Raw genomic sequence first — 26,571 nt, 5'->3', positions numbered from 1 at the left:
ACTGGCATGGCAGATATATCACAGACCCGCACTGTGCTTTTTGTTTTTTTCTACCCTCACTGCTGCTGGGCATGCTGGTGCATCAACAGAGTTTTCACAGGGCACTTTGTTTTTTTTACATTTTCTCCGGTCACACCCTCCGAGCTATGCGTTTGTTTGCACATATGTGATTGTCCGGCCACTTGCATGTCTATTCGTTTCTGCAGCCACCTCCTGCAAAGCCGGCTTTCCAATGTAACGAGTGGCTGCCTTTCCACAGGAACATTTGAATCCTAATTTGGGTAAAAGATGGAGATGGCGGTGGAGAGGCAGTGAATAAGGAAGGAGCTTGTAAGTTTGGTGCGTTGCATTAGAAGGAAATGAAAAAAGTCCACATGTGGCTAGCTTTAGGCTTGTGACAGCGTTGTTTGGATGTTAAACTGTTACCCTGGCTGCCTAATGGGTAGATCGTGACCTTTTGTTGAGGGGGAGGAAGACATGGTGGTGAACTTGCTGCACATAAAACCTTTGTGCAGCATGCTAGAAAGATAAATGAATAACATTGTATCTTCATTTCGTTACACCACTGGTGAGACAAAAACAACTCGGCACTAGTCGTGGTTTAAGTGGCTCTCCTAATGCAGCGGTCACACTACGAGCTAAGTCATTTCCAAAGTCACGACATGAAGCTACAAACTGGTTTTTGTTGCTCCTGACGCTCAAAGTGTGAACATAGCGTAAGTCTTACAAGTGTTTGGACATCAGCATTTATGGCATTCCTGGTGGTTATAATGCTCAGAATTGGCCAGACTCTCTGACACAAATCCACTTTGTAAACATAAAGTGAACATAAACATTGTAAACATGAGTTTATGTCTCAATCTCTAGTTTCAAGTCTTCTTCAATACAGCATGATGTTGATTTAGTACATTATGGTCCATTTAGAGTCACACAGACCATAAAGCAGGGGATGCTTTAGGGCGGGGCTGCACAGTGATTGACAGGTCTCTACCACGGTGTTGTCTGTGTTTTTTCTTACAACTTTAACTCTTTCAGTGTGTTTTCACTTCATGAAAGTCAATTGTTGCGGTTTAGGTCGCCTACAAATGTCCTATTCAGCGTTCGGTGGTACTTAGCTCCACTCTCTCGTGTCACTTCTGGTTGCAAATAAAACCAAGATGGCGCCGGCCAAAATGCTGAATTTGAGGCTTCAAAACGGCAGTCTATAAACCAATGGATGAAGTCACGGTGACTACGTCCACTATACAGTATGTGGCCCGTGCATGCTTAGTACTTAGCATATGTGCTGATGCCTCGCAGTCTAGCTTCTCTGGCACTCTTAAAGCCATCCATCTCTTCTCCCCGCTGTAATGCTACACCCACCTCCCACCCACATTCTGCTGCCTAATTGATCCATCCATTTAGCTCCATCCAGCCGGCCTCTTATGGCTCATTTCCAGAGGCTAGGGATAGCCGGGGTGAAATATTAACTTGGTGCCAAGCTGCCTCACAGAGATTCCATTGTGAATAAACAAGCAAGGCACGCGGTGATAAATTATGCAGCTTCTCTACAGTATTTAAGTTAAAGTTGAACGTCTCTAGTAACAAAGAATATAAAACTGAACGTGGCAGGAGATCTAAGGAAGCTGGATAGTTAAACAGCAGCTCAATCACTGGAATTCCTCGGGTTGGAGCACTTAAGGTTCTGCCGTTTGACATTTTCACTGCAGTTGCCATGGTTCCCCGAGGGCTTATTCCCATCCAGGACCGACTCCTTTTTATCGTCGCAGCAACCACAGAAAACATGACATCCTTGTTCCCATGATGACAACAAATCCCCAAGGATACAGTCGGACGGAGCCGTGGGCCGTCTCTTTGTCTGGGACATCTGTACACCGTACAGGAGACCCGTCTGTAAAAGTCCCCACAACGAGTGTAAATAACGTAACGTAATGGTAGACTGTTTGTGGCTCTTTACCACTGAAGTGTCGGAAACAACACGAGCCCCATTATTTAAATGACCACCTCAAAAGTAGTGTTATTTTTGTGCTTCATGCCAGAGCTTTTACACTTCTAACATCCGCCGTGGAAGTCTGCTACATTCCTGTGTTGTAAATGTGTTTGCTCAGTCCAAGGACATGTGACTCTAACTACTCTATTAACAAAGGAATTTAGTTAAACATCAATAGAGTGGGAGTTCATTGCACCTTGTGAGTCAGACAGAGGCATGAGCAATCCTCTTAAGGCCTTTTCAATTGACCGTGTGATACCCTACCCGCTATACCCAGTTACACGTACCGCACTCTCCAAACATGGTTTACGAGAACGTGCAGGAACGCTGGGCGTCACCACGAAAAAAAGGACACAGATTACAGAGCCGCTCTGACTGTGACACTGTAAAAACCTAGAACATTCTTTTCCCCATGATTGAGGACAAGATACATGTAGCCCTTGCTTTTGTCTGATCGCCTGGCTTACAGGAGGAAAATCACTCCGTCCATTGCTTTCAACACGATTCAGTCCGTGGATTTCCATAATTCTTCCATGGCCAATAGCAAGACACAAGAGATTAGTCCTACCTAAAATGTGAGAACATGCCATGCACGGATCTATTGGGGATATATTTTGAACAGATGGTTGGAACCTGTTGCTGCCGATGCTTTGTAATATTTATTTGGGAATAAACGAGCAAATTATAGGAGTTCAAAGTGAATGGATTTGCATTTAATCACCTTCACAAATTGTTATTGAACTACATAAATCAAAGACAAACTCAAAGACAAAAAGCTGTGTGAGGTGAGTTACACCCATGCTCTGTTTTTTTCAATACACATTTAAATATACTATTGATCTGATTGATTTGGACTTCCCCTTCAATGCAAAGCCTCTCCTGCATGGAAAGTTCTAGACGTTGTGTACACAGGGATCTGTTTGTAAGGACTCCACGTCGCTGTGTTTGATTAGATAGATAGATAGATATAAACTTTATTCATCCCCAGGGGGAAATTAGTTTGTAGCAGCAGCAATTTACAGAGTAAAATATAACATATGGAATGCACAATATAGACAGTACAATAAAATAACAGAGCAGATATTGAAATTGAAGGAATAGATGAATAAAAAATAAGATAAAATAGAATAAAAAATAGAAATGCACAGTACATACCATGAATAGAGTGGTATTAATTAAATGAACAACTAGTAAACTAAACTAGTAAACTAAACAACTACTAACAAGGTGTTCCTAATGTTTCCATAAGTTAGTGTTCTGATTGTCAATCACAGAAATTCCGTTTATATTTAATACATGTTGTAATATATTTCAAAATGTTACAGTCCTAATATTAATATCAGGAGAATGGACTTTCCCATTCAAATCAATGTAGCAGGACGGTCAGATTGGCGGCCATTCTTATGTGTACAGTTGCCACTGTGACCGTTGTAGCGCGCTGACTTTCATACAAACCAAGCAGACTTACGCTGACTTTTGCAATAATGGCTAAAATGAGCAGTGGAGTAGTAATGTTATGAGGTGTAAAGAACCAGAGTAAACTTTAACAACTCAATGCTTCATCCACACTCTGTTGTCACAGCGTAGCAAAACAAGTGTAGCATTAAAGCATGGTGGAATTATCAAGCTAGTTAGCTAGCTGGTGGACGCTATGCTTTAATGCTACACTGGTGACAGAAGAGCCAAACAGCAGGCGGGTGGTCAGGCGCAGGAGGACACGCTAACAAGCTAACTAGCCAGCCATCTGTTTCCGGAGCTGCGATTACACTTTACACTGACAACAATTGCCATTTTCTTTTGTACCGGTCAAACGACCATGGAGAACAGCTCAGTGTCCGTGCTACTTTTCATGGTTACAATCCAGGAGTTGCGAGCAGTCGATCCACCTCCCCTTCTCAGTTTAATCTGTCATCATAGGCTTATAATGAACAACGCAAAATGATAATAAACTGCATATGCAGAAATATGTCTTCCTTTCAAGGAAACCTGAGAATTACATCATCACTTTATGTATTTATTCTAACACTGATTATTGTGCGTTTACCCAACGTCATGCATGCTGTTGTACAAACAGACTGGTGAAAAGTAATAAATCTGGCGTGTCCTCTGCAAGTTTAATCTTCAGCCACTATGAAGCTGCAGCTTCACACAGATTTCAAACGGCTTCCTCAATTTTTCAGATTGTATATTGTACTTCTTAACCCAGCTTCCCTAACCTGAGTTCCTGTTCCTGTTCGACACGATAAGACACCGACTCAGAGCAAACCACGGTGATCCATCGGGGCGATCGCTACCTCACACATAGGGGCCTCATTTATCATCTTCTCGATTTCGTGCCTCCTAGTCCCCACAAATTGATCTCAGTGCTCCACCTCGAAGTACGTCCCAATTCCTAAAATGCGTCTCCTCTCGTGTCCCCTTCCTCGCCTCCTATGCTCATCTAAGACGCGAGGAGAGGAGGCGAGGAAAGGAATCGTGGATGTACAAAATGAGAATTGAGGACGTAACCTTTGTCTTTCGTCTGTAAGATGACACTTTGTCCCTTCAGTCTGGATATTTGATATTTGACCACCGGCAGATGGTGGAGCTGAGTGCAGGGGGGGGGGGGGTGTAGGTGTACCAATGTTTAGATAGCGTTGTGGGTAATTTCAGAGGCAGACTAAAGGTCTCGTGTGGAGGCACTCATCAGTTATGTAACCTAATCATCCCGAGGAGAAGCCCAGCCTTTTGTCGACCTGGTCTGGGGCCTCCCTTTGTTATGGAGACCGTCACCATGGTTCCCTTTGGTCAGGAGGTTTTGGTGATGAGCTGGTGTACAGCAGCCAGCGAGGCTCAGTCCAAACACAAAATGTTGATCAGTGTTAGACGGGAGGATGATCATGGTTGTGATGACTTCACCTGTTTTTAAAGTTTGCCTGCATAGAAGTGTTTGATGAGAATCAAGCATGCTTTACTCCTGTACTCTTCTGAATGCCTGTAATCATTTGCAAAATATTACATTTTTCGCACTGTTTTATGTTCACTTCATTAAAAAAAAAAAAAGTGTCTTAGTAGTAGCACAACACTAGACCGTGTGCAACCTCCCCCCCCCCCCCCCCCCACGTCAATCCTTAAAAAGCTGTAGTGATTAATGAGTCGCCTTCATGCTGACAGCAAGGTATTGTATTTACTGGGGGTGGCAAACATAATACATTGTCCTGCTAATCCTTGCTAAATTAATTACCAACAGTGACGTGAATGTCAATGTTTTCCAAAGACTCAATGATGCTGGAAAACATTAGACCGATGTGTGAAACAATACTGAGCTGTAATCTTATTTATATACGTTTACGTTCTATGATTGTCGACACTGTCATTGTATTATGTTCATTCTGTGCACACGACATGTGGGAGAGGGATCCTGTTTGTTCCATGGGGAGTTTTTTCCCTTATCAGAATCGTGAGTCAAAGGACAGTTGGTGGGAACGTTTGTAATATTGGGCTATAAATATAAAATAGACTTGACTCTCCCTTTCCATGCTAAACGAGATCCCTTCAGTGTGCGACTTTATTGTAAGCAATGGGGTTAAAAATCTGCCGTTATCGTTCCATGGAGAATTGTATTTGTACATTTATATTTCAGTGGAAGCTGAAGACGTGGGTCAGCATCCCCACTACGCCAATAAAGTGGTCCCATTAAAGGGACTAGGAGGCTACGTCATAGAGTCCTAAAACCCCAGCCGTTGGCTTTGTGTTGAGGGACGCTAACTTCCTGGCTGGCCTACAAAAGTACTATTTGTATACTACTCTCTATTTGATGCACAGCTGTTGTCGGTCGGAGTGTAACGGACAATGTGGACACATAATGCCTTATGTTCAGGTATCCACATCAACACCTCAGGTTGGCCGTGGCAGCAAACAAACAATCAGCTCAGAACCTACGTAGGAGCTTCATTACAAGGCTCCTCTAATAAAGCCTCAGGGGGGGGGGGGGGTTAACGAAGCATAGCTGTCCCCCGAGCTGCTTCACATCCACTGTATGATAATGGTGCAAATTACCAGCTGCTTTGATATGATACTCTGGGGCGGGCGCTGAAGTGGCCAGATGAGACACCGTTTATTAGACCTTCAGGTGGAGAAAAATGTAGTTTTCAGCCGACTTTAGTGGCGATTGGTTTAACCAGATTAAAACTATTTTTCTCACTGGGACAGACTTTCTCCCTCCTGAGACTATACTCCCAACAATGCATCCAGACACCAGCAGCCTTTCGTATTTACATTTCACCGTGCGGCGAGACTCTGTGCTCCCTTCTCGTCTTGTAGACACTGTCAATTTAACGTCGACAGACACCAGCCGTTCCCGTAAAACTAGAGCGTCAACAGAGTCGGTGTCACGACCTGGATTCACCTCGGCTGGAACAAATTGTTTTTTGTAGCTTTCATCTGTACGTCATTAATCAATTTACTACCACGCAAGTCTTTAGCACATAAAAGAAACAAATCCAGCCTCTCGTGAAATAGTAACTGCAGCTACCAAGTCTGGAATACGTAGACAAATACTTATATGTGCATGCAAATGCAGCACTGGGACATATACTCGTTAGCCTTCAGTATTTACTGTCTTTTCCCAAGGAAAGTCACCCGACATCCTATAAATGTTTAAGTAATTTCAATTTAGCATGGGTGTTGTTAGCCAGGTTGCCTCGTGTCTCAGTGATTTTTAGGCGAGTCCTTGAACCACCTTTTTTTAAATGGAGTAACATGAGCGTTAAGCTAAAGCAGCCACATTACAGTAGAGGAGGAAATCCAAAGGGAAAGGCACGCGTGGATTTTCTTGCGTCTCGCTCGGCTGCGTGTAGCCGCCGTGGCAGCGTGGTGTACTGGCTGCCTGCTCCGCCCCATTTGTTCAGTCAACAGGAGTGACCTCCAGCTGTGAGGAGACCTCATCTTTCTGCTCGGGGGCGGAATAGGAAAAAATAGAGCGAGCAGGATTAAAATAGACGGAGGCAATATGGTGTGTGTGTGTGTGTGTGAGAGAGTGAGTGGGGGGTGCCATTGGGTTCTCATGTGTGTATGTGTGTACCTCTCTGTTCTCTCTCGGCCGCGTACGCTGAGCCGCTGCAAGAACACAAGAATGTTCTGGGCAGCTGCCAAATGTAAACGCAGGTGAAAATGGGCTGGCGGAAGGGAAAGAACGAGCTCGACACCGGGCCGCCCGGTTCCAACCGGCAAACCGCCGCGCCGACTGCAAATCACCGATACTGGGACAGGGCTCGGTGTGCAATAGCTTGTGCTCGTTCAAACCTGTTCCAACACGATCGTACACGCACAAGTGGCCATTTAATCACTAATCTGAGATCGTGAAAGGATGCAATGCAGCCGGATGAGTGTACGAGTTCTTTGGCAAGAGACGGTAAATCTGGAGTTGAATTGGTGAGTTTAATGATGAAACCTGCAGTGTCAGTGCAATCAAGTGGGCGTGGAGGAAGGGAAAGGTTGGAGGCACTTGTTACAGAAGCCGAGAGCCGCCAAACCCCAAAGCATCCCCTGCTTTATGGTCTGTTTGACTCTAAATGGACCATAATGTACTAAATGAACATCATGCTGTATTGAAGAAGACTTGAAACTAGAGATTGAGACCATAAACTCATGTTTACTGAGGTAATAAATCAAGAGAGAAGTAGAGTCATATTCTAGAAGTTCGTAGAACTTTGAACTCTTTTTTTGCTACATAGCACGATTTTAAAGGAAGGCGCTGCCTCCGATATATATTACCTCCCAGAAACGTTTCATAGTTTATGCACCAGTAAGATCATCTGGTTCCTCTCTATCAGCTGTTCCACAAAGCAGAACAAGAACATCAAACAAAAAATGCAACTCTCAATTTATTCAGAGTTGCATTTCATATATTTATTTTCCTTCTTAACTTAATTTGGGGTCCATTAGTTTCTTCGTCTCTTTATTTTCCTCTCGTCAATAATTTCGACAGCACTTTGAACTGCATTCGATTTGTTTGTAAAGGTGCTGTACAAATAAAACTTTATTGATTGATTTCACAACACTGTCGCTACATTTCACTATAAATAATATGTTCTTCATCATCATTCTAGCTTTCCCTATTGCCATAATTATCCTTCAGCACAACAACATCCTCCCATTTCAGCACTCCTAGCATCAACACTACACAGTACATGTCATCAAATGGGGGCGTGGCCTCAAAGTGTTAAATACATAGATGCATGATGGCAGCCACGCTCTGATGGTGTGAACAGATCTGCTGAAAAGGGATCATACAGGAAGGGGACTGTAGAATTAGCAGAACAATTCACAGTAGAAAGGAAGAAACAGACCGATGGAAAAGGGCAAGAGGAGGAGGGAGGGGGGGGGGATGAAAGAGAGCTGCTTTCCTTCTGCTGGTCTGCACATCGGGGAACCCATCCAGAACACCTGAGCAGGGCTTCCTAGGTGGCTTCAGTGCAGGATGCCCCAATTTCACGGCTTAGACAATTTCTCTCTCGCTCTTGATTTCTCTGTCATCATCTACTCGTATGCACTGACACCCCAGCCTATATATATAGCCTATACATACATACATACATATATACATATATATATATATATATATATATATATCCGTATATATGTAGCCTATACATACATACATATATATATATATATATATATATCCGTATATATGTTGCCCCTGAGTGTGGATGCTGACTGATGCAGGCTGGGGATGCAGGGCACAGTATTGAAGAAGACTTGAAACTAGAGATTGAGACATAAACTCATGTTTACAATGTTTACTGAGGTAATAAATCAAGAGAGAAGTAGAGTAATTTTCTATAGACTTCTATACAACCAGAGGAGTCGCCCCCTGCTGGACACTAGAGAGAATGCAGCATTGGCTTCACTTTGCAGAAACTGAGGTTGCTGCCCGCATTTAATACACTGTTCTAAAAAACATGAATTATAGCTGCTTTAATCTTGAAAATTACATTTTAATTTAGCACCTACAACAGTTGAACCGAGAGAAACAACCCTTGGTTTTCCACTTTCATATCTTTTGTCTTATCCACCCACGGGCCGCAGTACAACAGAGAAATAAAGATGAGATAGCGTTGTGTGTGTGCATATCGTCTCCTGCCCTTCATCTCTCACTTTCCCCTCACTCGGATCTGTTTTGTGCTCGCAGCAGACTGAAGAAGACGAGGGGTCCTGGCACCACTGGGTGGTTTATGTAATTATCCTCGCCGCGTCTGGTCCCTGTGTTTTATTCTGCCATGTCGTGGCACGGCAGAGACTCAGGGGAGGGTCACACACACACACACACACACACACACACACACACACACACACACACACACACACAGCAGATGGAGGGGCAGAGTGACTAGTGCAAGACTAGAAACTGAACTCCAACTAGACATACACATACATGTATATACACATATATATAGGCTACATGATACATAAGGGCATACAGTACATATATCCTCATATTAATGAGTATCAGTTAGATCCTCGTTGGGCTTGTTTTTATCTACTGATTCTGAAGAGTTGAGATCATTATTGTCGCTATAGATCTCATTGGATGATGCATCATGAAGTCTACTGCCAGCAGCACATTAAAGACATGTAATCTGATTGGTTGGGGTGATGAGGCATTCAAATGAGCTGATACATTTCCAACACTGACGCATTTAACTCGTCTGTGATGTGTTGCCGTGCTTCCTGTCTCGCCCTCGCAGCGGTGCCGGTGTTATATTTTGCCGTGATTTCGGTCTTGAAATCCTCATATGCGTTCATGATCATCTCCTGCTCGTCAGCGGAGTAAAAAGCGGCTCTTTCTTTGACTTTATTTGACATTGTACTGTTAGAAGATCATGGTTTCTGTGATCGACGCTTCCCCCTTTTGAAGTGGGACGAGCACGCGCAATCGTCCTGACCCCGATCGTCTGGTTCGAATTAACGAGACTGTTTGAGAGGATCAGCCATGCAGGAACCCGAGATAGCCTGACATCAATCATCTCGTTAATGTAGGCTGGCTCATCGGACATTTGATCGACTTGCTGAACCACTTACGTGGCACGGGGCCCTGGTGTTAGCTGCAGGCTAAACAGGAATCACCTCAGAGCAGAGCGCTGGAGTTACACCAAAATGTCATCTGGCTGTGCTGTTGGGTGCCAGAATCCATATTGCGTACATTTGAGTTGATAAACTGTGATTCGAGGCTCGAGCGAGCTCCAATATCGGCAAAGTTGTTCCAGAGACGGAGAGAAAATGTTGCTAATAGTTTAGCTTAGACTTCTGCTGACCTCCTCAACCGTCACGGCTGCTGCAAGCTCAACTATTGGAGAGATGCAGAGTATTTTCTGTAACTAGCGTAGCATGAAAGCATGCAGGAATTACCAAGCCAACTAGCAAATGGCTGGCTACTTAGCTCGCTTGCTAATTCCACCATGCTTTCATGCTACGCTAGTTACAGAAAATGAGCCCAACTGGTGGCCATAGCTGAGAATAAATAGGTACGGTAGTGTTAAATATAATGCTGCTGAGAAGACTTAATTAACTTAATTAACTTTAGACTTAATGCAGAGGGTTAAAGTTAATGTGTGTCAACATGCTCCTTACACATGAAACTTACAACATTGCCAGTTTCAACTATTCAGCCATAGCGGTGCTTTTGGTATCACAACACCTTGCATCAGGTTTAGAACCAACAGCATGATTCTCTCCCTCATTAAAGAAAGTGTGAATTCAGATAATTGTAGATTTCACCAAAAAAACTCGGTAATTTTTAAAGCTTTTGATGACATCGTCTCAATATTTCCAGGATGTTTTAATAACTTTTTGCAATGCATCAATGACATTTTTTTTGCAGAGATAGAAATGTGTATCTCACTCAAATGTTTACTTACGCAACAGTTTGTAGTGACACAATGAACCCAGACTCAGACTCAAACTACCCCCCCCATGACCGTTACTCCTGTAAGAGGTTGAAAAAACGTGACCCTAGATCATGTAATCGCTCTACTCTCGCAAATATCCCCCCTACATGTTGATAAAGCATGAAAAAAACCTAAATCAGTCATGAGTCATGTTTGTGGACATACGTGTGCGAATGCCTGCGTTCATGTATGTTTAAATCAGTTTCAGTTGTGGGAAAAAACAAGAAGCAGTGCGGTGATGAGCTGCTGCTTCCAGTTCTTAGTCGTAGAGACTTTAAGGAAGTACCTAAATGAGGCCAGGAACTGTGACGTCATTCCTGTTGCAGTAAATGAAGAGCACTCATCCCGTCAAAGAGACATCTGCCCTGAGACTCTCGTCTTCCCGTGCTTGTGTTCGCTGTCACAGACTCGGTTTCTCTATCTGCTCAGCCCCCCCCCCCCCGCCCTCGATGGAGAAACGGAGATCTCTGGAACGCTGTTATTTATTTATTTTTGGATTTCCTGGTACTCTGGTCTCTGCAGTGATGATGGTTTTCCTGCTGTTATTGTACACAGTAGTAGTCGTTATATTCAGGAACTTTGGGTGTGGTGTGTGGAAGGGGCTGCGTGTTTGTGTGCGCGTGTGTGTGGAGGAAACCTCATGATCCACTTATGACTGAGTGCCATGTGACCATAACTAGCAATAAACTAATACGGTCGTTATCTGCTGCAACTGCATGTACTCATGCTTTTGTAGGGTAATATAATTAGACACTGTTATATATATATATATATATATGTATTTGTATTTGCTCAGACGGTCCTCGTGGCCACAAGTGCATCACAACGAATACGTCTTTGGTTTGTCCTCCAGCTGTGTGGAACGGGTGGACGGCTGTTTGGGTGAACCAACGACTGCGTGTAAATTACAGGTAGATTTCGGGGCTTCTTCAGCCACTTGTCCTCCGGGACAGTGGCAGCGCTGATGTGTACTTTTTGGTTTGTTGTTGGTGCCCAAAGAAGATGCAGCGACTTTGTGTCTTCGAATAGATGTGTCTCTCAAAGGTGTGGACAGAACGGCCTCCTGGGAAAGTATTATACATGCCGCTTACATAACCTCAAGTTATGCAAGCGGACAGAAAAAGATATGAGGAAGAGGAAAAGATAAATAAAGATAAGAGACAGAACGAAGATAACCTTGTTGGGTTTATGTGCTAAATAGTTAAAGGAATAGTCAGCGTTTATAATGTGAATTCCTGGATGATAAATTGTTCATCTGCTGTTTCATTTGTTCTTAAAGTGTCCTGAAGTAGCCTGTGACATGGTGAAGCTACATGTGAGTCAATGAATGGAGGACTGCTTTTTCCCCACAATCTGTCGATCTAGATTACTCATCTAAAGTGTTGTTGTGTAGTTAATATGATGCAGTGTTTATTCAGAGACAACCCTACTCTGTACATACACTACCAATATACAACTTCACTGCTAATACCTCCCGTTTGCTCTGAACGCGTCGCACTGCGTCATCAACCTACAAGTGCAAGATATGACCACGCTGGAAACACAAGCGGGAAAATGTAACTTTTATACAGAAAAAAAAACAAACTGGCACCAAAAATTTCAATATTTTAGAGCTCCCCCTAAATGTGTCAGCTAAGGCAAGAAAACCATTATCAGCCGAAACAATTCATTTTGAAAGAGCGGCAGCCAATGGTGTGATTTCTAAACTCAGGGGCGGACTTTAGCGTTTACAGGACGAGCCCGCCTCTTTACCACAGAGGGAAGTACAAACATTCCACTTTAGAAGTCATATGAGGCTTTGTGTTGGAAAGTGAAAGATTAATGAAGTTCTTTGTTTCATGCACTCCCTCCTCTTCCTGTCAACCTTAAATAGCCGACGTTACGAGAATGTACTTGCCAAAATAAAGTGTGATCGAAATGGCAAATCAAATCGACACTCAAACATTTACTCAAACATCCACCAGAGCTGTGCAGGTTTCCTGATGTGGCACAGACCGTACCGTGTGTTTGCTTTGGCTCAACGTCAAAGGAATCCACAAGAAATAACTTCACTTGGCTTCAGGAGCAGTTTTGTCAAAATACTCGAATGAGCTCAAGAGAATCATTGTCTGCCTCTCAAATGTTCTGTGATGAGCCGCCATGTTTTGGGGTTTTTATATTTCAATGAAATGAGTCACACTAGCACACGGTAAGAGGAAGCAGAAGTGGTTTTTGAAGGTGTGTGTGTGTGTGTGTGTGAGATGGCACGGCACGCGAGGACAAGTGGTTTTGACTGGTTGATGGTGTGAACAAACAGGATGTGAGTTTAGTTATCTGTGTCTGTCCTAATGACAAACAGACGCAGTTTTTACACATTGTCTGCACGAACATGGACACAATCACGATAAACCGATACCAGTGCTCGTGCTCGTACAACCGCATGCGGCCCCTTTCCCCAGTAAATCTCCTAGTTTAATGCGAGGTTGTCAGCTGTGTGTCTGTCCGGCTTACTGTCCACCCGTGTGTTACGTTAGCAAGTGTCCGGTCGAGAGAGTTATGAGTGTGAAGTCAGCAGTAACATCGTAGCGGTGCATTGTGTGTACAGTTTATTTGTTGGTGAATAAATGCAGAATAATTCATGTTAGCTAACGCCGGCTAGCAAGTTTTGTTAGCTTGTCTTTTTTCAAAATGGCTGAAGCAAAATAACCGTGTCTCTCAATATGTACAGTCACTCACTCTCCGGGCCGCGAGTGTTACTTGAGAAAGTTGGCAGACTACATACTACATAGAGCAGATGGTTGCACCGGAGAGCACGGCTGGCTAGTTAGCAAACTAGCTCGTCCATTTCTGGAGCTGGCGAGTTAGCTAGCTGGCGAGTTAGCTAGCTGGTCTCCTAGCGTCAAGGAGTGAGGCAAAACAAATGTTTCTGTATCCTGCGTAGCGTGATGGAATTAGCAAAGGTAGCCAAGTAGCCCGCCATCCGCTCGTTAGCTTGCTAATTCCCCCATGCACATTTCTCTCCATCTCTTTAATAATTTAGCCGGCTGAGGATGTTAGCAGAACGCAAAGCTAAACTATTAACAAAATTCTCTCCATCGCTGAAACACTCCGTCGATATTGTAGCTCGAAACAAATCACGTTTTCTTTAGCCCATTATTCAGAGTTACTTTGTGTTTTGCCTCCATTGACAAATTGTCTGTTTGCGTAGATGAGACTGAAATGTCTGACGATAGTTTTTTAAAATTCCAGTCAGAAATATATCGTCTAAATTAGCATCATGCTGGTCCTAAGCATCCTCGACAGATCAATACACTCAAATCACTGTGATTGTTCCCGTTAATTGTGAGGGATTTAGTGCTAATGCTTTGAGTAATCAGCCGTTTACTTTCCAGTGAGGTAAATGGGCAGGTAAATCATGCTTAGGCCAATTTAGAGTGTTTACAGTCCTGATAGTGTCATTAATTCAGCTTTCACACTGACGTAACGCACGCTCGGCATCATAGTGCCTTCACTTCCTGCATGTGCGGGTCCGTGGGCGTCACCCATGGGTAGGGTTAGTAAAAAAGAACCATTTCTGAGAGTGACAGCTTTAAAACCCTGAAAGCTATGAGTGTATGTCACTGTTTCTGCTGGGAAGGAAGGAAGGAAGGAAGGAAGGGGCAAAAAAACCAGCCTATCAGCTGTTATCAGCTAGCTATCAATGTGGAGTTAATGACCTTTCAGAGGAAAAAGGCAGAGTCGCTTTGTGGGCGTGTGTTTCCTTCTCTCCTTGTTTGTTGTGCTTTTTCTTTTCTTTTGATTAAACCTAAGTTACAGTACAATGTGGTGCAGGGTATGTGCCTGGAATCTGTCATTCTGATTATTTACTTAAAGGACAGGAACAAAAAACGGACTTGACAGAAACTGATACAAAGCACATTACACAGAGAGAGAGAGAGAGAGAGAGAGAGAGAGATGAAGAGGGGAGATAGAGGGAGGAACAGCTAAGTAGAGAGAGAGAGCGAGAGAGAGAGATGAAGAGGGGAGATAGAGGGAGGAACAGCTAAGTAGAGAGAGAGAGCGAGAGAGAGAGAGAGGTGGGCTGGGCATGCAGACAGCGTGCTCTCTGAGTGGAGGACAAGGTTGTTCAAGGCCTCCCCGTCATGCTTGATGGGTTCCAGTGGGGGGTTTCTGACGGGAAGAGGAGGGGGAGGGGTGGTGTTTGTGCGGGTCCTTCATGTGTATCGTATGCATGTGCAGACACATCGGAATGCAGTGCTCTAATGGCCTCTATCACGTTAGCTTCCTCTTAAACCCCTGGTCTCTCGTGTCTAATTGCATTTGTCACAGCTTTCAGACCTGAATCCGCCGGCACTGACCATCAGTCCGGTCTCTGGAGTGGCCTGCACGTTTGATGAGGGAGGGATGGCGTGTGCCCGCTGCGATGCGTACGGTAGATCGAGTGTCCTCCGGCCTAACTCGCCCGTGAGGGAACTGAATCAAAACTGCTTCCAAAGACATTATTTATTTTACAGTAAAGATGAGACGGATCCGACTACTCTGGTTTACTTTCCTCTGCAGGCTGGAAGCGGTTCAGAGCGTGCGTACACGTGTACTGGTGCACATGTCCCGTTTTGTCCTGTTAAAACGACGCGCATAGATAATATATCGCCATATGTTTGGCAGGCACGAGGATGAGACGCCGACATGTCGGGATATGTCGGTGCCTGCAGGACTGGATCAGACTCCAGAAGCCTCTTAGCATTATTGTTTTCCTATCATATGGTGTCTCAGAGGGGCATCAGTGTGTGTGTGTGTGTGTGTGTGTGTGTGTGTGTGTGCGTGATGATGCACTCGGCATGTGTTGCAGCGAGACTGAACAGGATCTAGTCTGTGTTTCTTGTTCTATTATTGTTGTTGTTATTATCCCTTTGCAGATTTGCTTCACTGTAATATTTGTTGCAGAGGTAAAATGAGAACATTGACTCCAGCTACCGCTTAGCCGCTAGTCTGTAGCCCGGCAAAGCCAGGCAGTTTGTATACCCCAAGATGAATGTGATGGAAACTGTAATACGATTACTAATGACGAATCACATTCCCGGGTTTTCTGGCTCAGCAGTATTGCGCCGCGCGCACGCTGCAGCGCTCACAGGATGTGGATCATATTGAGATTGCTTTAAGATGAATGCTGATTGGATTAACAGTGAGAGGCGGTGCAGTCGGATAAGAGATTCAGTCAGGCGGAGATCCGTCAATTTGGCCGCGTTGTGCTGGCATCCAAAATAAAGAAGCGGGAGTAGTCGTCAATTATCCTGGAAGAGTTCTTCTCCTCAGAAACTTGTGAGAGTCACTGGTTCTGCTAAATTTACGACAGATCCTCATGCAAGCGCACATGTGTGGCTTGCATGGGGATCTGGTGGGTTCAGGTGACAGTTGGACCACATCCCCTCTTTTTGTTCCACTTTATTGCTCCTGTTTGGTGTTATTTAGGTCAACCCACACGGCCAAGTACCGCTAAGCTTCAGTGGTGAAGTTTCCCAACAGCAGCCATCATGCAAATCCACTTTGTGATTTCCGACATGTGTGGTGGGTGTTTTTCTTGGTGCCTCCCCTTTGCACTCACACACCCCGTTTGTCCCTTTTTGTTTGACTAACAAATGCATCGCAAAATTACAACGCATGACTCACAGCGCAGTCGATAATGACTGCAAATACACAGCATAATAGGGCTTATTAATAACATGGCAATTATTGCGCTCAGAAGGCGGGAACCAACCAATTGTCTCCGTTTCTTTCTCCTTCTTAAAGAAGTTGTATTCCTCCCTCCCGCCCTCCTCCCCGTTGTCACAGATTAACATTCTAATAGTTGGCTTCTTAGGAATGAAACCCCCTTTGATGTGCGGTCGGTAAATCCCCTCATTAAGTCGCCACGCCAGATAATCAGTTTGGGCCGGATCAGGTGGAAGAGCGAGCGTTCACCAGAGCAGCATTAACCTTCCGGCGTCACCAAGTTTCATCAAACATCAGTGTTCTCCATTGTTTCTCCACACAGAGGAGGACGGGGCTGGTTATGAGTGAATACAACAACCTCGTTTTAATTGTTTGTTTGTATTTGTGGTGTAACTACGCTGGAGGCGTAGCGCCGGGTATCGAGGTATCAACAGAAACCTGCTGTTGATCCTTTTAGTTTACAGATCTAGAAAAATAACAAACTTTCTTTGATTTAATGCAACGTGTGATTGGCCAAATACTGCAGCAGCTACAACCCGGGATTGGCTGCCTGCACACGGCTCTGAACACGGAGATGTCTCGGCTAACGGTGCTAACCGCGCAGCTGGATGAGCAGGGTTCAGTGCAGCGCTGATTTGGGACACACACACACACACACACACACACACACACACACACACACACGAGGGGTATCTCATCAAGTACTCCACTGGTATCTGTCTAACTTTCAGGGTACTGGCATCGGTATGTTACCCAGCTCCACTGAGGAGGTGTTGTTTTAAAGTGTTGCTCTTTATTTTTACTAACATCTCTAATCTGCTGGGTAATAAAACACCATTGTGACTATTACAGTGTGTGCAAGAAAAGAAAAGAATATGTCCTCACTCTCTTGTCCTTTTCCCGTCTGTCCACAGTGAATGAGTATGTGTTCATGGTCCAGGCCAGAGGGATCCAGATCAGAGAGAACGTGAAGAACATTGGGGCTCAGGTTCTTGAGCAGGTGGTGAGAGGAGCCTACAGCATCAACGGCACAGGTAAAGACATCCGCACTGATACGCAGAGGTCGATCTGGAGATATCCTAAATAAATAAAACCAAACAACCAATTCAAAAATGTGCAACGTCTGCGCTAAGCTCTTCTAATGTTTGGGCGAACCCTGCTGTTTATTCTGGCATCATGTAGGCGAGTCTCTTTACTAAACAAACACTCGTATAAACTGAGGTGAACAAACATGATTGAGGTTTTGTTCATACATCGTGTCATAAGTCGATGACGTGAGACAGGCCTCTGGCACATAGCTGAAAGAAATAAAAAGATAACAAGTGATGCAAAGCAATAGACCAACGCAGCGAGACTCGTGATTGTGATGTTGACACTGGTATGTGTGCGATTCCAGATTATGCCTACGAGTTCAATGTGAGCGAGAGCGATGCTCCTCCCACCACATACCTGCCCGAGGGCTTCACCTACCTCCCCTCTCAGGTGTGCCCTGAACGGCTGCACTCCATGAGTGAGTACAGTCCGATGAGAACAAACGTCACTCGTGGCCTTTCGTTGAACCGTTTAAACGGAAAAGGTTCAGGTTCTGCTGACCTCGTCAAATGTTCCGTTCAGTGAACTTCTGTTGACTTCTGTACATATTGTGTTCTAATAATAGAGTTGTGAAACGGTTGAGAAGAAGATTTATACTTTGAGATTGCTCAACTGTTACAGAATTTAATGTGCTGTTGTTTTTGACCCCCCTCCCTCCTACACACACACACACACACACACACACACACACACACACAGAGGGCAGGTTAAAGGTAAACATGAGTGAGGTGTCTTTGGAGGAGGTGGAGAGATCCTTGCTGGAGGAAGACCCTCACAGGACCCCAGGAGGCTACTGGAAACCCAAAGACTGTTTACCTCGCTGGAAGGTGAGCGTGGATGTGACAAAAGAGGACCGTTTACGTAAAACCACTGTCCAATAAACACACCCCTTTTTACAGCTGGCGTCATGATTATGTCACCTTGGTAGCTGGAGGTCAAACAAGAATAGGCTAAACCTCTAGAGGGATGAGTGTAACCAGTGCAGCATGAAAGCATGTTGGAATTACCAACATAACTAGCGGACAGCGAGCTACTGAGCTAGCTTGCTAATTCCACCATACTGCCATGCAACACTAGCAACAGAAAATGATCCACACACTGATAACAACAACGGTCCCTCTGCCCCACTCTAGCTAGCCAGCGCCGGAGATAGACACGAGGGGTCACTGACCTCTCAACCCCAACTGAACACTTAAGAGACATTTTCTTAAGCAGCGTGTTCGGCAGAGCTCTCATCAAAAAACCCCAAATGGAAGAAGTGTTCACAGTCTAGTCATACAGTTCACCACGTCACTGCTGTGGCTCAGTGGGCGAAACAGGGATGGATGCGGTTGTTCTGCTTGACATTCAAATGCAAAAGCGTTCACACGTTCAGTCATAAGTGCAAAAGCACAAGAAGCATGTGAAACACGAGTTTCTATACTTTGCAGGACGATTTCATTCCTGAACCATTGCTCTCTTTGTGTTGCCTGCCATCTGTGCGTCTGTCTCACATTCATTTGCCCTGAACAACCTTTTACAGACATTTAGCACTCGGTGCTGCTAACGATTGATGCTCACTGTGGAAATGAGGTTTCAATAACCTGGCACATGAGTCTTTGTGGTTGTTTTTTTCGTTCACCCAGTTTCACCCGACTTCCACAAACGTTCACTTTGTGCAGACAGTACGGTGTACTTTGTTGCTTTGTGTGTTCCCACACTTTTAAATGTCCTGTTGAATCTATTGTGCTCCGATCCAACTTGTGTCCCTCAGGTGGCAATCCTAGTCCCGTTCAGGAACCGACACGAACACCTGCCCATTCTCCTGAGACACCTGGTGCCGGTGCTGACAAGGCAGAGACTCCAGTTTGCCTTTTATTTCATAGAGCAGGTATGAAGCACACACCTTTTCACAGTCAGTGAGGACTGACGGACTCGTCTGAGTAAAGTACAAACAGTTGCAGGAAGTGAGTCTGCCGCAACAAAAGCTTTTGCAAAAATTGTCTCTTTTTTTTCTTCCTTTAAAAAAAAAAGGGGGGCACGGAGCCATTCAACCGAGCCATGTTGTTCAACGTGGGCTACAAGGAGGCTATGAAGGACCTGGACTGGGACTGTCTGGTCTTCCACGATGTGGACCACCTCATGGAGAACGACAGGAACTACTACGGCTGCACGGACATGCCCCGGCACTTTGCGGTTAAACTCGACAAGTATTCCTACATGTGAGTCCTTAAGTCCTTCTCCTCTGGGCTTCTACACTGAATGTATTCCCTTACTTGATACGGGTTTAATACGTGTAATTGTCCCTCCAAGGCTTCCGTATAATGAGTTCTTCGGCGGTGTCAGTGGCCTGACGGTGAAGCAGTTCAAAAAGATTAATGGATTTCCTAATGCATTCTGGGGCTGGGGAGGAGAGGACGATGACCTCTGGAACAGGTGAGGGGGAACGCACACACACACACACACACACACACACACACACACACACACACACACACAGAGAGAGCTCGGTATCGTTGACTTTAGGCATGCTTAAGAAATCACTTGGCAAATAGCCGGCTTTTGTATTAGTTTTTGTGTTGTTAGTTTCCTCTATTTGTCTTTGCCACACAGCAATGTTGTCCCCCCCCCCCCAACACACACACACACACACACACACACACACACACACACACACACACACACACACACACACACACACACACACACACACACACACACACACACACACACACACACACACACACCTCAGTATCAACCGCCAATTATCATTGTGTATCATTCATGTGTTAAAGCTGCATTCTCTCTAGTGTCCAGCAGGGGGAGAGTCCTCTGGTTGTACAGAAGTCTATGAGAAAATGACTCTACTTCTCTCTGGAAAGATTCCCTCAGTAAACAATGACAGTCATCACTGCAGTGCTTGTGCTGCCTGCCTGCGTACACTACGGACTAATGAGCATCGAATACGTTTGTGCAGGGTGCGGTACGCCAACTACACAGTGAGCAGACCACACGGAGAGCAGGGACGCTACATGTCAATTCATCATCACCATCGCGGGGAAGTCCAGTTCCTAGGAAGGTTAGTGTCTGTGCACACACACACACACACACACACACAGAGAGTTTGGTTAAAGTGGAAGCTGAAAAGCCAGAAAAGCCAGAGCAGTGACTCTGAGAGCGTTTCTCCTCCTCTATGGAGGTTAAAGACTTTGCATGTGATTTGCTTGTTTGCTTCGGGGCTGAGTTCCAATCAGGCGCTTTCTCTGCGCTCACTCAGCGTTCCTGTAAAACAGCCCACGGGAATTACATTTGTATTTCATGTGTTAACAAGTACTACAAATAATTCCGCCTTTGGAAATCTTTTTATGAAATTATCGTTATTCATGCCAACAACGCTGCAGGGATCAATTCCATGAGAAAAACACTTTGTTTGAACTACAGAGAGTTTGAACATCCATAACGCCGATGACATCATTGCCACATGCCCGTCAATGTATCTTACATGCTGGTCTTCTGCAGCATCCGTAGCAATACCTACCAAAGGTAACGCAGTGCACCGCAATGCCTTCGTATGTATGTTGGAAATATAAAGACCGCAAAAGCACACACGAGGTGGGCGGGTCCAACAAACAGGAGGCGTCATGTAACCTGTGTACTTCAGTAACGGCACTTGTGGTTATTTGAACCCAAACAACCATCTTTTCTTAAACCCAACTCGGTAGTTTTGTTGCTTAAACCCGAGTTTCCTGTGAAGATGGAAGTTTATATCCGTACCCATGTAACGAGCAGAAACTGACACGCGTTGCAGGCTTTCGTAGAAAAACGCAGAGTAGCTTTCTGGAGATCATACGAACCGCAGTACGAGGACACGTCGATCGTCTCTCACCAGAACATTGAACTCTCTTGGTATCGCGCTGTTCTCCTCTCACCGTCTGACTCGTCGGTTTGTTCCTGCAGGTACAGTCTGCTACGCCACTCCAAGGAGAGACAGAGAGTGGACGGCCTCAACAACCTGAACTACTCCCCCCTAGTGTCCAGGAGGCCTCTCTACACCAACATCACGGTCCGCCTGAGCAGAGAGCTGGCGCCCGTGGCCGACTACTGACGGCGGAACAGCTGGACCGCAGAACCCCTGGGAATCAAAGTCCTCCGGGACGGCAGCCATATCTCACCAGTTGCAGCACTGCGCAGGACTTTTCGTTGATCGATTCTTTGCTTCGTTTTTGTTTGTATGCAAAAAAAAGAAGAAGAAAAAAAGAGGAGACTCAAATAAGTACGTTAGATAAATCATAAGAAATTAAGGATAAATGCTGCACTCGCTCGTGCCACATGGTCCATCACTCCTCATCTGGGCGTATCTAGTCTTCGGTCTCCACATGCCTTTTGCACCATTTTGGCCTTCAGCATCCATTCATTCATTCATTCTCTTATCCAGTCACAGATTAGCTCAGCCCTTACGTGCTTGTTTATTAAATCACCACACACACACACACACATATTCAACACATGCACACACACTAGTTTGACGCACATGTGCTGACCTGGTCCCCGAGGCTCTGATTTTTTTGCTTTGCTCTTGCACTTCTTATTTTTCATGAAAGCAGTCAAAGCATGTGAAAACATTTGCATGCACACGACGCCGACGCGACGTTTAGCCGAGTGGACTCTCGCAGCTGGTTCTGCAGAAGGTTTACCAAAATCGACAAGTGAAGACGAGGAAGAAGAAAAAGCGGTGGAAAGAGTGAGTGTTTTGAGTCACGTATACCGTTTGTGAAATCCTAAGTTCAGAGAGAATAATACCTTCATCACCAACTATGTTTTGTCCTGTGAACGTACCATTGAAGCAAAGACTGACGTCTGTGTTTGCGTCGGACGTTCTGGCCGTGTGTTGGGAGAGCCAACGCTCATCCCGTTAGCAATAAGCTGGAACCTCAGACGGCAGAACTTAGGCCCGACCTCCTCACGATACAGATGCAATAGCGCGGGTGCTAGCGCGCTCTTATTGGACGGCATAGAAAAGAAGGAAAAAGAAAAAAGAGGAGCGACAGCGTATGCAAACTTCACAATCGACACACCTTTGCCCAAGCAAACGCGGCGCCCTCTTTAGTGTGTGTGTGAGAGTGTGTGTGAGAGAGAGAGAGTGTGAGTGAGTGAGTGAGTGAGTGTGTGTGTGTGTGCGCATCAGCGAGGGAGAGCTATGCAAAAGGCCTGTTGTCAGTGTGAGGTCTTCGGGTTTCCTCCAGGAGGCTTCAGCCTGCAACTGCAACTCGACTTCAGACCCGCGTGCAAGTCCAGGCCAGGAAGAGACCGCCGGTTTGATTTTTAGATCCCACGTCCTCGATGTTCAATCACCGTGATTTTAGATTTGTGTTTCTTGGAGAGAATACTTGACTGCTGTCACTTGTGTTTACAGAAGCTTTTGCTTTGCTGTCTTTGTTTCTCCCTTCGGATCGTGTGGTGTTTGTAACACTGTTAGCCGGCCCTCCTCCACTGTGGGTGCTGTGAGAACTGTGTCTGTTCAACAACCCATCTGAAGCTGCCTTCATTTCGAGGTTCTCTTATCAAACGGACACTTCTCTCTCTGGACGTGGGGTCGGGGACGGAGCTGATGTGAAGGCTTATTTTACACCATAAACCACCGATCGCGTCGTTAGCATCTGGCCGGTGAGTTTGTTTTGCGTTAAAGAATTCAATGAATCAAACCTCAAGAGTAGAATTTGCGGCGCGACACAGACCGGCAGCACTCGAGCAGTTAACAATGTCCCCTCCCTGTGTGTGCTCGACAGGGTTGCTGTTGAGTGAGATATCCCAACACTGTAAACGTAGTTCCTTTTCTTTTCCCACAGAAAGACAAGCAGACTGTCCTCGAGTCATCGCAGCTACTTTCATTTCAACACATCTCGCCTTGTATGCATTTCTTAAGACATATCTTTTCGGGGAAATGAAATAAGAAGTAAAGAGGCCGGACCTCGTGTTATTTATTTGATCTTTTTAATGGATTCGTTTGTTTTGCGGCCCCTGTGATGATGTGGCGGGCGACATACGACTGACTGTTCGATGCACTGAAGCTTGTAGTTGTGTGTATTTTATGTGGACTGTTCAGGTCTGTGTGAGCGGGGGAGACGTTCCACTTCGCTTGAGACGCAGATTCCTTTTCCTCTTTTCGGAGACGAGTTGAGCTGCTGTTGAAATGGAACTGGACCCTGGCGTGTGTGTGTGTGTGTGTGTCTGCTGAAACAAGACAGCGTTGGAGGACGCCATTTTGTGTGACGACCACAGGAAGACAGAATCAGAGAAATGCTGTCGGTCGCCGGTGTTCCACTGGGCTCCTCCGTGATACTAGTTGATAATCAATGGTGCTGACCTTCCCAGAGCTCCGTCTCACTGGAGCCGGTTCCAACATCATGAGCAGGCCGCTGCCTGTTCGTCCTGCCAGCCGGGGATGAAGTCAATTTGTGTATTTGCGGCTCTGGTTCATCGCCGCAAACGGGGGGAGGCCAGTGGAAGCCGTGACCGGTAGCAGCTTTTGTGTTGAGTTTTCTTTTCCCTCGTGTGTTTGAGTGAAATGGCTTTTTAAAAAACAAAAAGCTCCTCCATCTAGATTTTGAGGTGTGTGTTTCTTTTCATTTTGTCTCCCAGCACTGATATGAAAATGATTCAAAGTAATCTGGTTGTGAACAACTCGCAGGTTCTTTTGACACTCGCATGTTCCCTTTTCTTTTATTATTTGTTTTACGTCATTGCTTTAAATTGAAAGCTAGCATATAGCTAGCTTTGCATATAGCAGATTTCTTTTGTTCTTGGAGGTGAAGAATCCTCTGTCCTCAGAGTCAGTATTAAGCTCGATACTCCGTAGAACGAGCAGTTTCACGAGCCGGTCGTACCGCAAGCAGGCGGGTTTACTGACCAGCAGACCGCTCTGCTCACACGGGTCACAGCAGGCAGTGCTCTCCTGCTTCTTCATTTAGAACAGCGAAAGCTTTGCTTTCAGTTCGTGATGAGAGCATTCTGGCTGGTCGTGTGCATCTTGGTCTGGGACCGTGTATGTTAAGACATATATATATATCTATATATATATATATAGATATATATATATAGATATGTATAAAAACATACACGGCCCCAGATAGAGACCAGGCCTGCTGCTCACTGAAGGCTTCCATCACCCACCTGCTCCATTCTGTACCAGTTTATATGAAGATCACCATTCTTTAGGCATCTGACAAGACTGGCAGCCTTAAAGCTTCTTAATTTATTGCAATGTTTTTTCACTCAAGTTGTTTTTTGTTTTATAAGCAAAAAATATTTAAAAAGAAAAAAAAGTGCAAATCAAGAAAAATGATCATTGTAAATATTGTTGTGTGTAGTGTTTTAGAAATTCTATAAAGGTCTTAAATCACTACTGATGCTAGCATAAAGAACAAGGCTTTGGGGGGGTGGGGGGGGTTTATCTGGTGCCATTTAAGTGCTAGTGAAGCTTACGCAGCGACATCAATGTTTTTACATCAGCGCTTCCTGTCACGGCTCCTCCTTCAAAACAAATGGAAAATATCCTTTCCCCCATGAACGTTAGATTCTCCTCAGTCTCCCGTTACGTAGTAACATGGCGTAGAGGAGACGCTCAGCGTCCTCGTTTGGGGGCAGACGCGTCGTCAGAGTGAAGCACCGTCAGCCAAAAAACACCACATGCTCAACGCAAGGAAGGCACCCAAACCAGCGACGAAGTCCACTCGAAAAGAAATCCACAGATTCATTCTTTTTGTATGAAAGCCAACTATTTACAAAAAAAAAGGATCGAGATTGCTAAATTTTAAATATATATATATGTATATATATATATATATATATAGATAGATATATCGATAGCTAAATTAAAAAGAAAAAAAAAATATATATATATATATCTATATAGATATATATATTCTCTGATTGTAAGGAGAGCGGTTCTCCTTGAATTGAAGCCATTTGTCAAAACTTGATGTCAGCCTTATGTGGATCTGTTTGTGTATCGGCATATTATCTTTTGAGGATTGAAATTTGTATGATGGAGATTTTTCTTTTATACCATCATTGTTATTGTCAAAGTACACCATTAAAATGAAACTTGTAAAGATACAGTACCCCGGTGCCTGCCTGGTGTTGTCTGTTCAGGTCCGTCTCCTCTCGGTGTGTTCAGCTCTGCATGAACACACCGGGGCCACTTCATTCCTACGTCAATATATTTCTGCCAAACTGTTGTTTAGTCGTGATTATTTTCATACAGAACGAAAGTATTACGCAGCAAACTTTCCTGAGCTTTCACACCACGAATAACGGCATCGACCAATCACGTGCTGCTGAACGGGTTCCACCAAGGCGGCAACGTTCGGTTCTGCAGAGTGAAGCCAATGTCTGAGTGTCTTTAACCTGCATTCTCTCTACTGTCCACCAGGGGGCGACTCCTCTGGTTGTATAGAAGTCTATAGAAAATGACTCTACTTCTCTCTTGATTTATTCCCTCAGTAAACATTGTAAACATGAGTTTATGTCTCAATCTCTAGTTTCAAGTCTTCTTCAATACAGCATGATGTTCATTTAGTACATTATGGTCCATTTAGAGTCACACAGACCATAAAGCAGGGGATGCTTTAGGGCGGGGCTACACGCTGATTGACCAGAGCTGTGTACGGCGTCTACGTCACTCCTCAGTCCTAATATGGTCACTTCCTGTTCAATGGTTTCAAAAATAAAAACGTGACGGTGACGACCAAAACGCCGAACTCGAGGCTTCATAACATCAGTCCACAAACCTAATGAGACGTCACCACCACGACGTCCACTTCTTATATACAGAAACCTAATTACTCATTTCAACCTCTGCAAAAGCAGTGCCGACCAAATATGGGCTTTAAT

General features: G+C 44.8%; 1 protein-coding gene across 1 annotated transcript in view; it reads left to right on the top strand.

Moving 5' to 3' along the window:
- The window catches only part of b4galt5 (UDP-Gal:betaGlcNAc beta 1,4- galactosyltransferase, polypeptide 5), a 31,216-nt gene extending 5,423 nt beyond the window's left edge, over nt 1–25,793 (top strand). Inside the window, exons 2-9 of the mRNA XM_079273513.1 lie at nt 17,523–17,642; nt 18,005–18,118; nt 18,400–18,527; nt 19,454–19,570; nt 19,714–19,901; nt 19,993–20,115; nt 20,657–20,758; nt 21,637–25,793. Of these exons, the coding sequence (XP_079129639.1) occupies nt 17,523–17,642; nt 18,005–18,118; nt 18,400–18,527; nt 19,454–19,570; nt 19,714–19,901; nt 19,993–20,115; nt 20,657–20,758; nt 21,637–21,784 (1,040 nt within the window). The 3' untranslated portion in view covers nt 21,785–25,793. The remainder of the gene's footprint in view (nt 1–17,522; nt 17,643–18,004; nt 18,119–18,399; nt 18,528–19,453; nt 19,571–19,713; nt 19,902–19,992; nt 20,116–20,656; nt 20,759–21,636) is intronic.
- The last annotated feature ends 778 nt before the right edge of the window (nt 25,794–26,571 follow it).

This window comes from Melanostigma gelatinosum (assembly GCF_949748355.1).
Source record: "Melanostigma gelatinosum genome assembly, chromosome: 8".
Lineage (NCBI taxonomy): Eukaryota > Metazoa > Chordata > Actinopteri > Perciformes > Zoarcidae > Melanostigma > Melanostigma gelatinosum.
The sequence above is the reverse complement of the archived record's forward strand: the minus strand, read 5'-3'. Positions and strand labels throughout refer to the sequence as shown.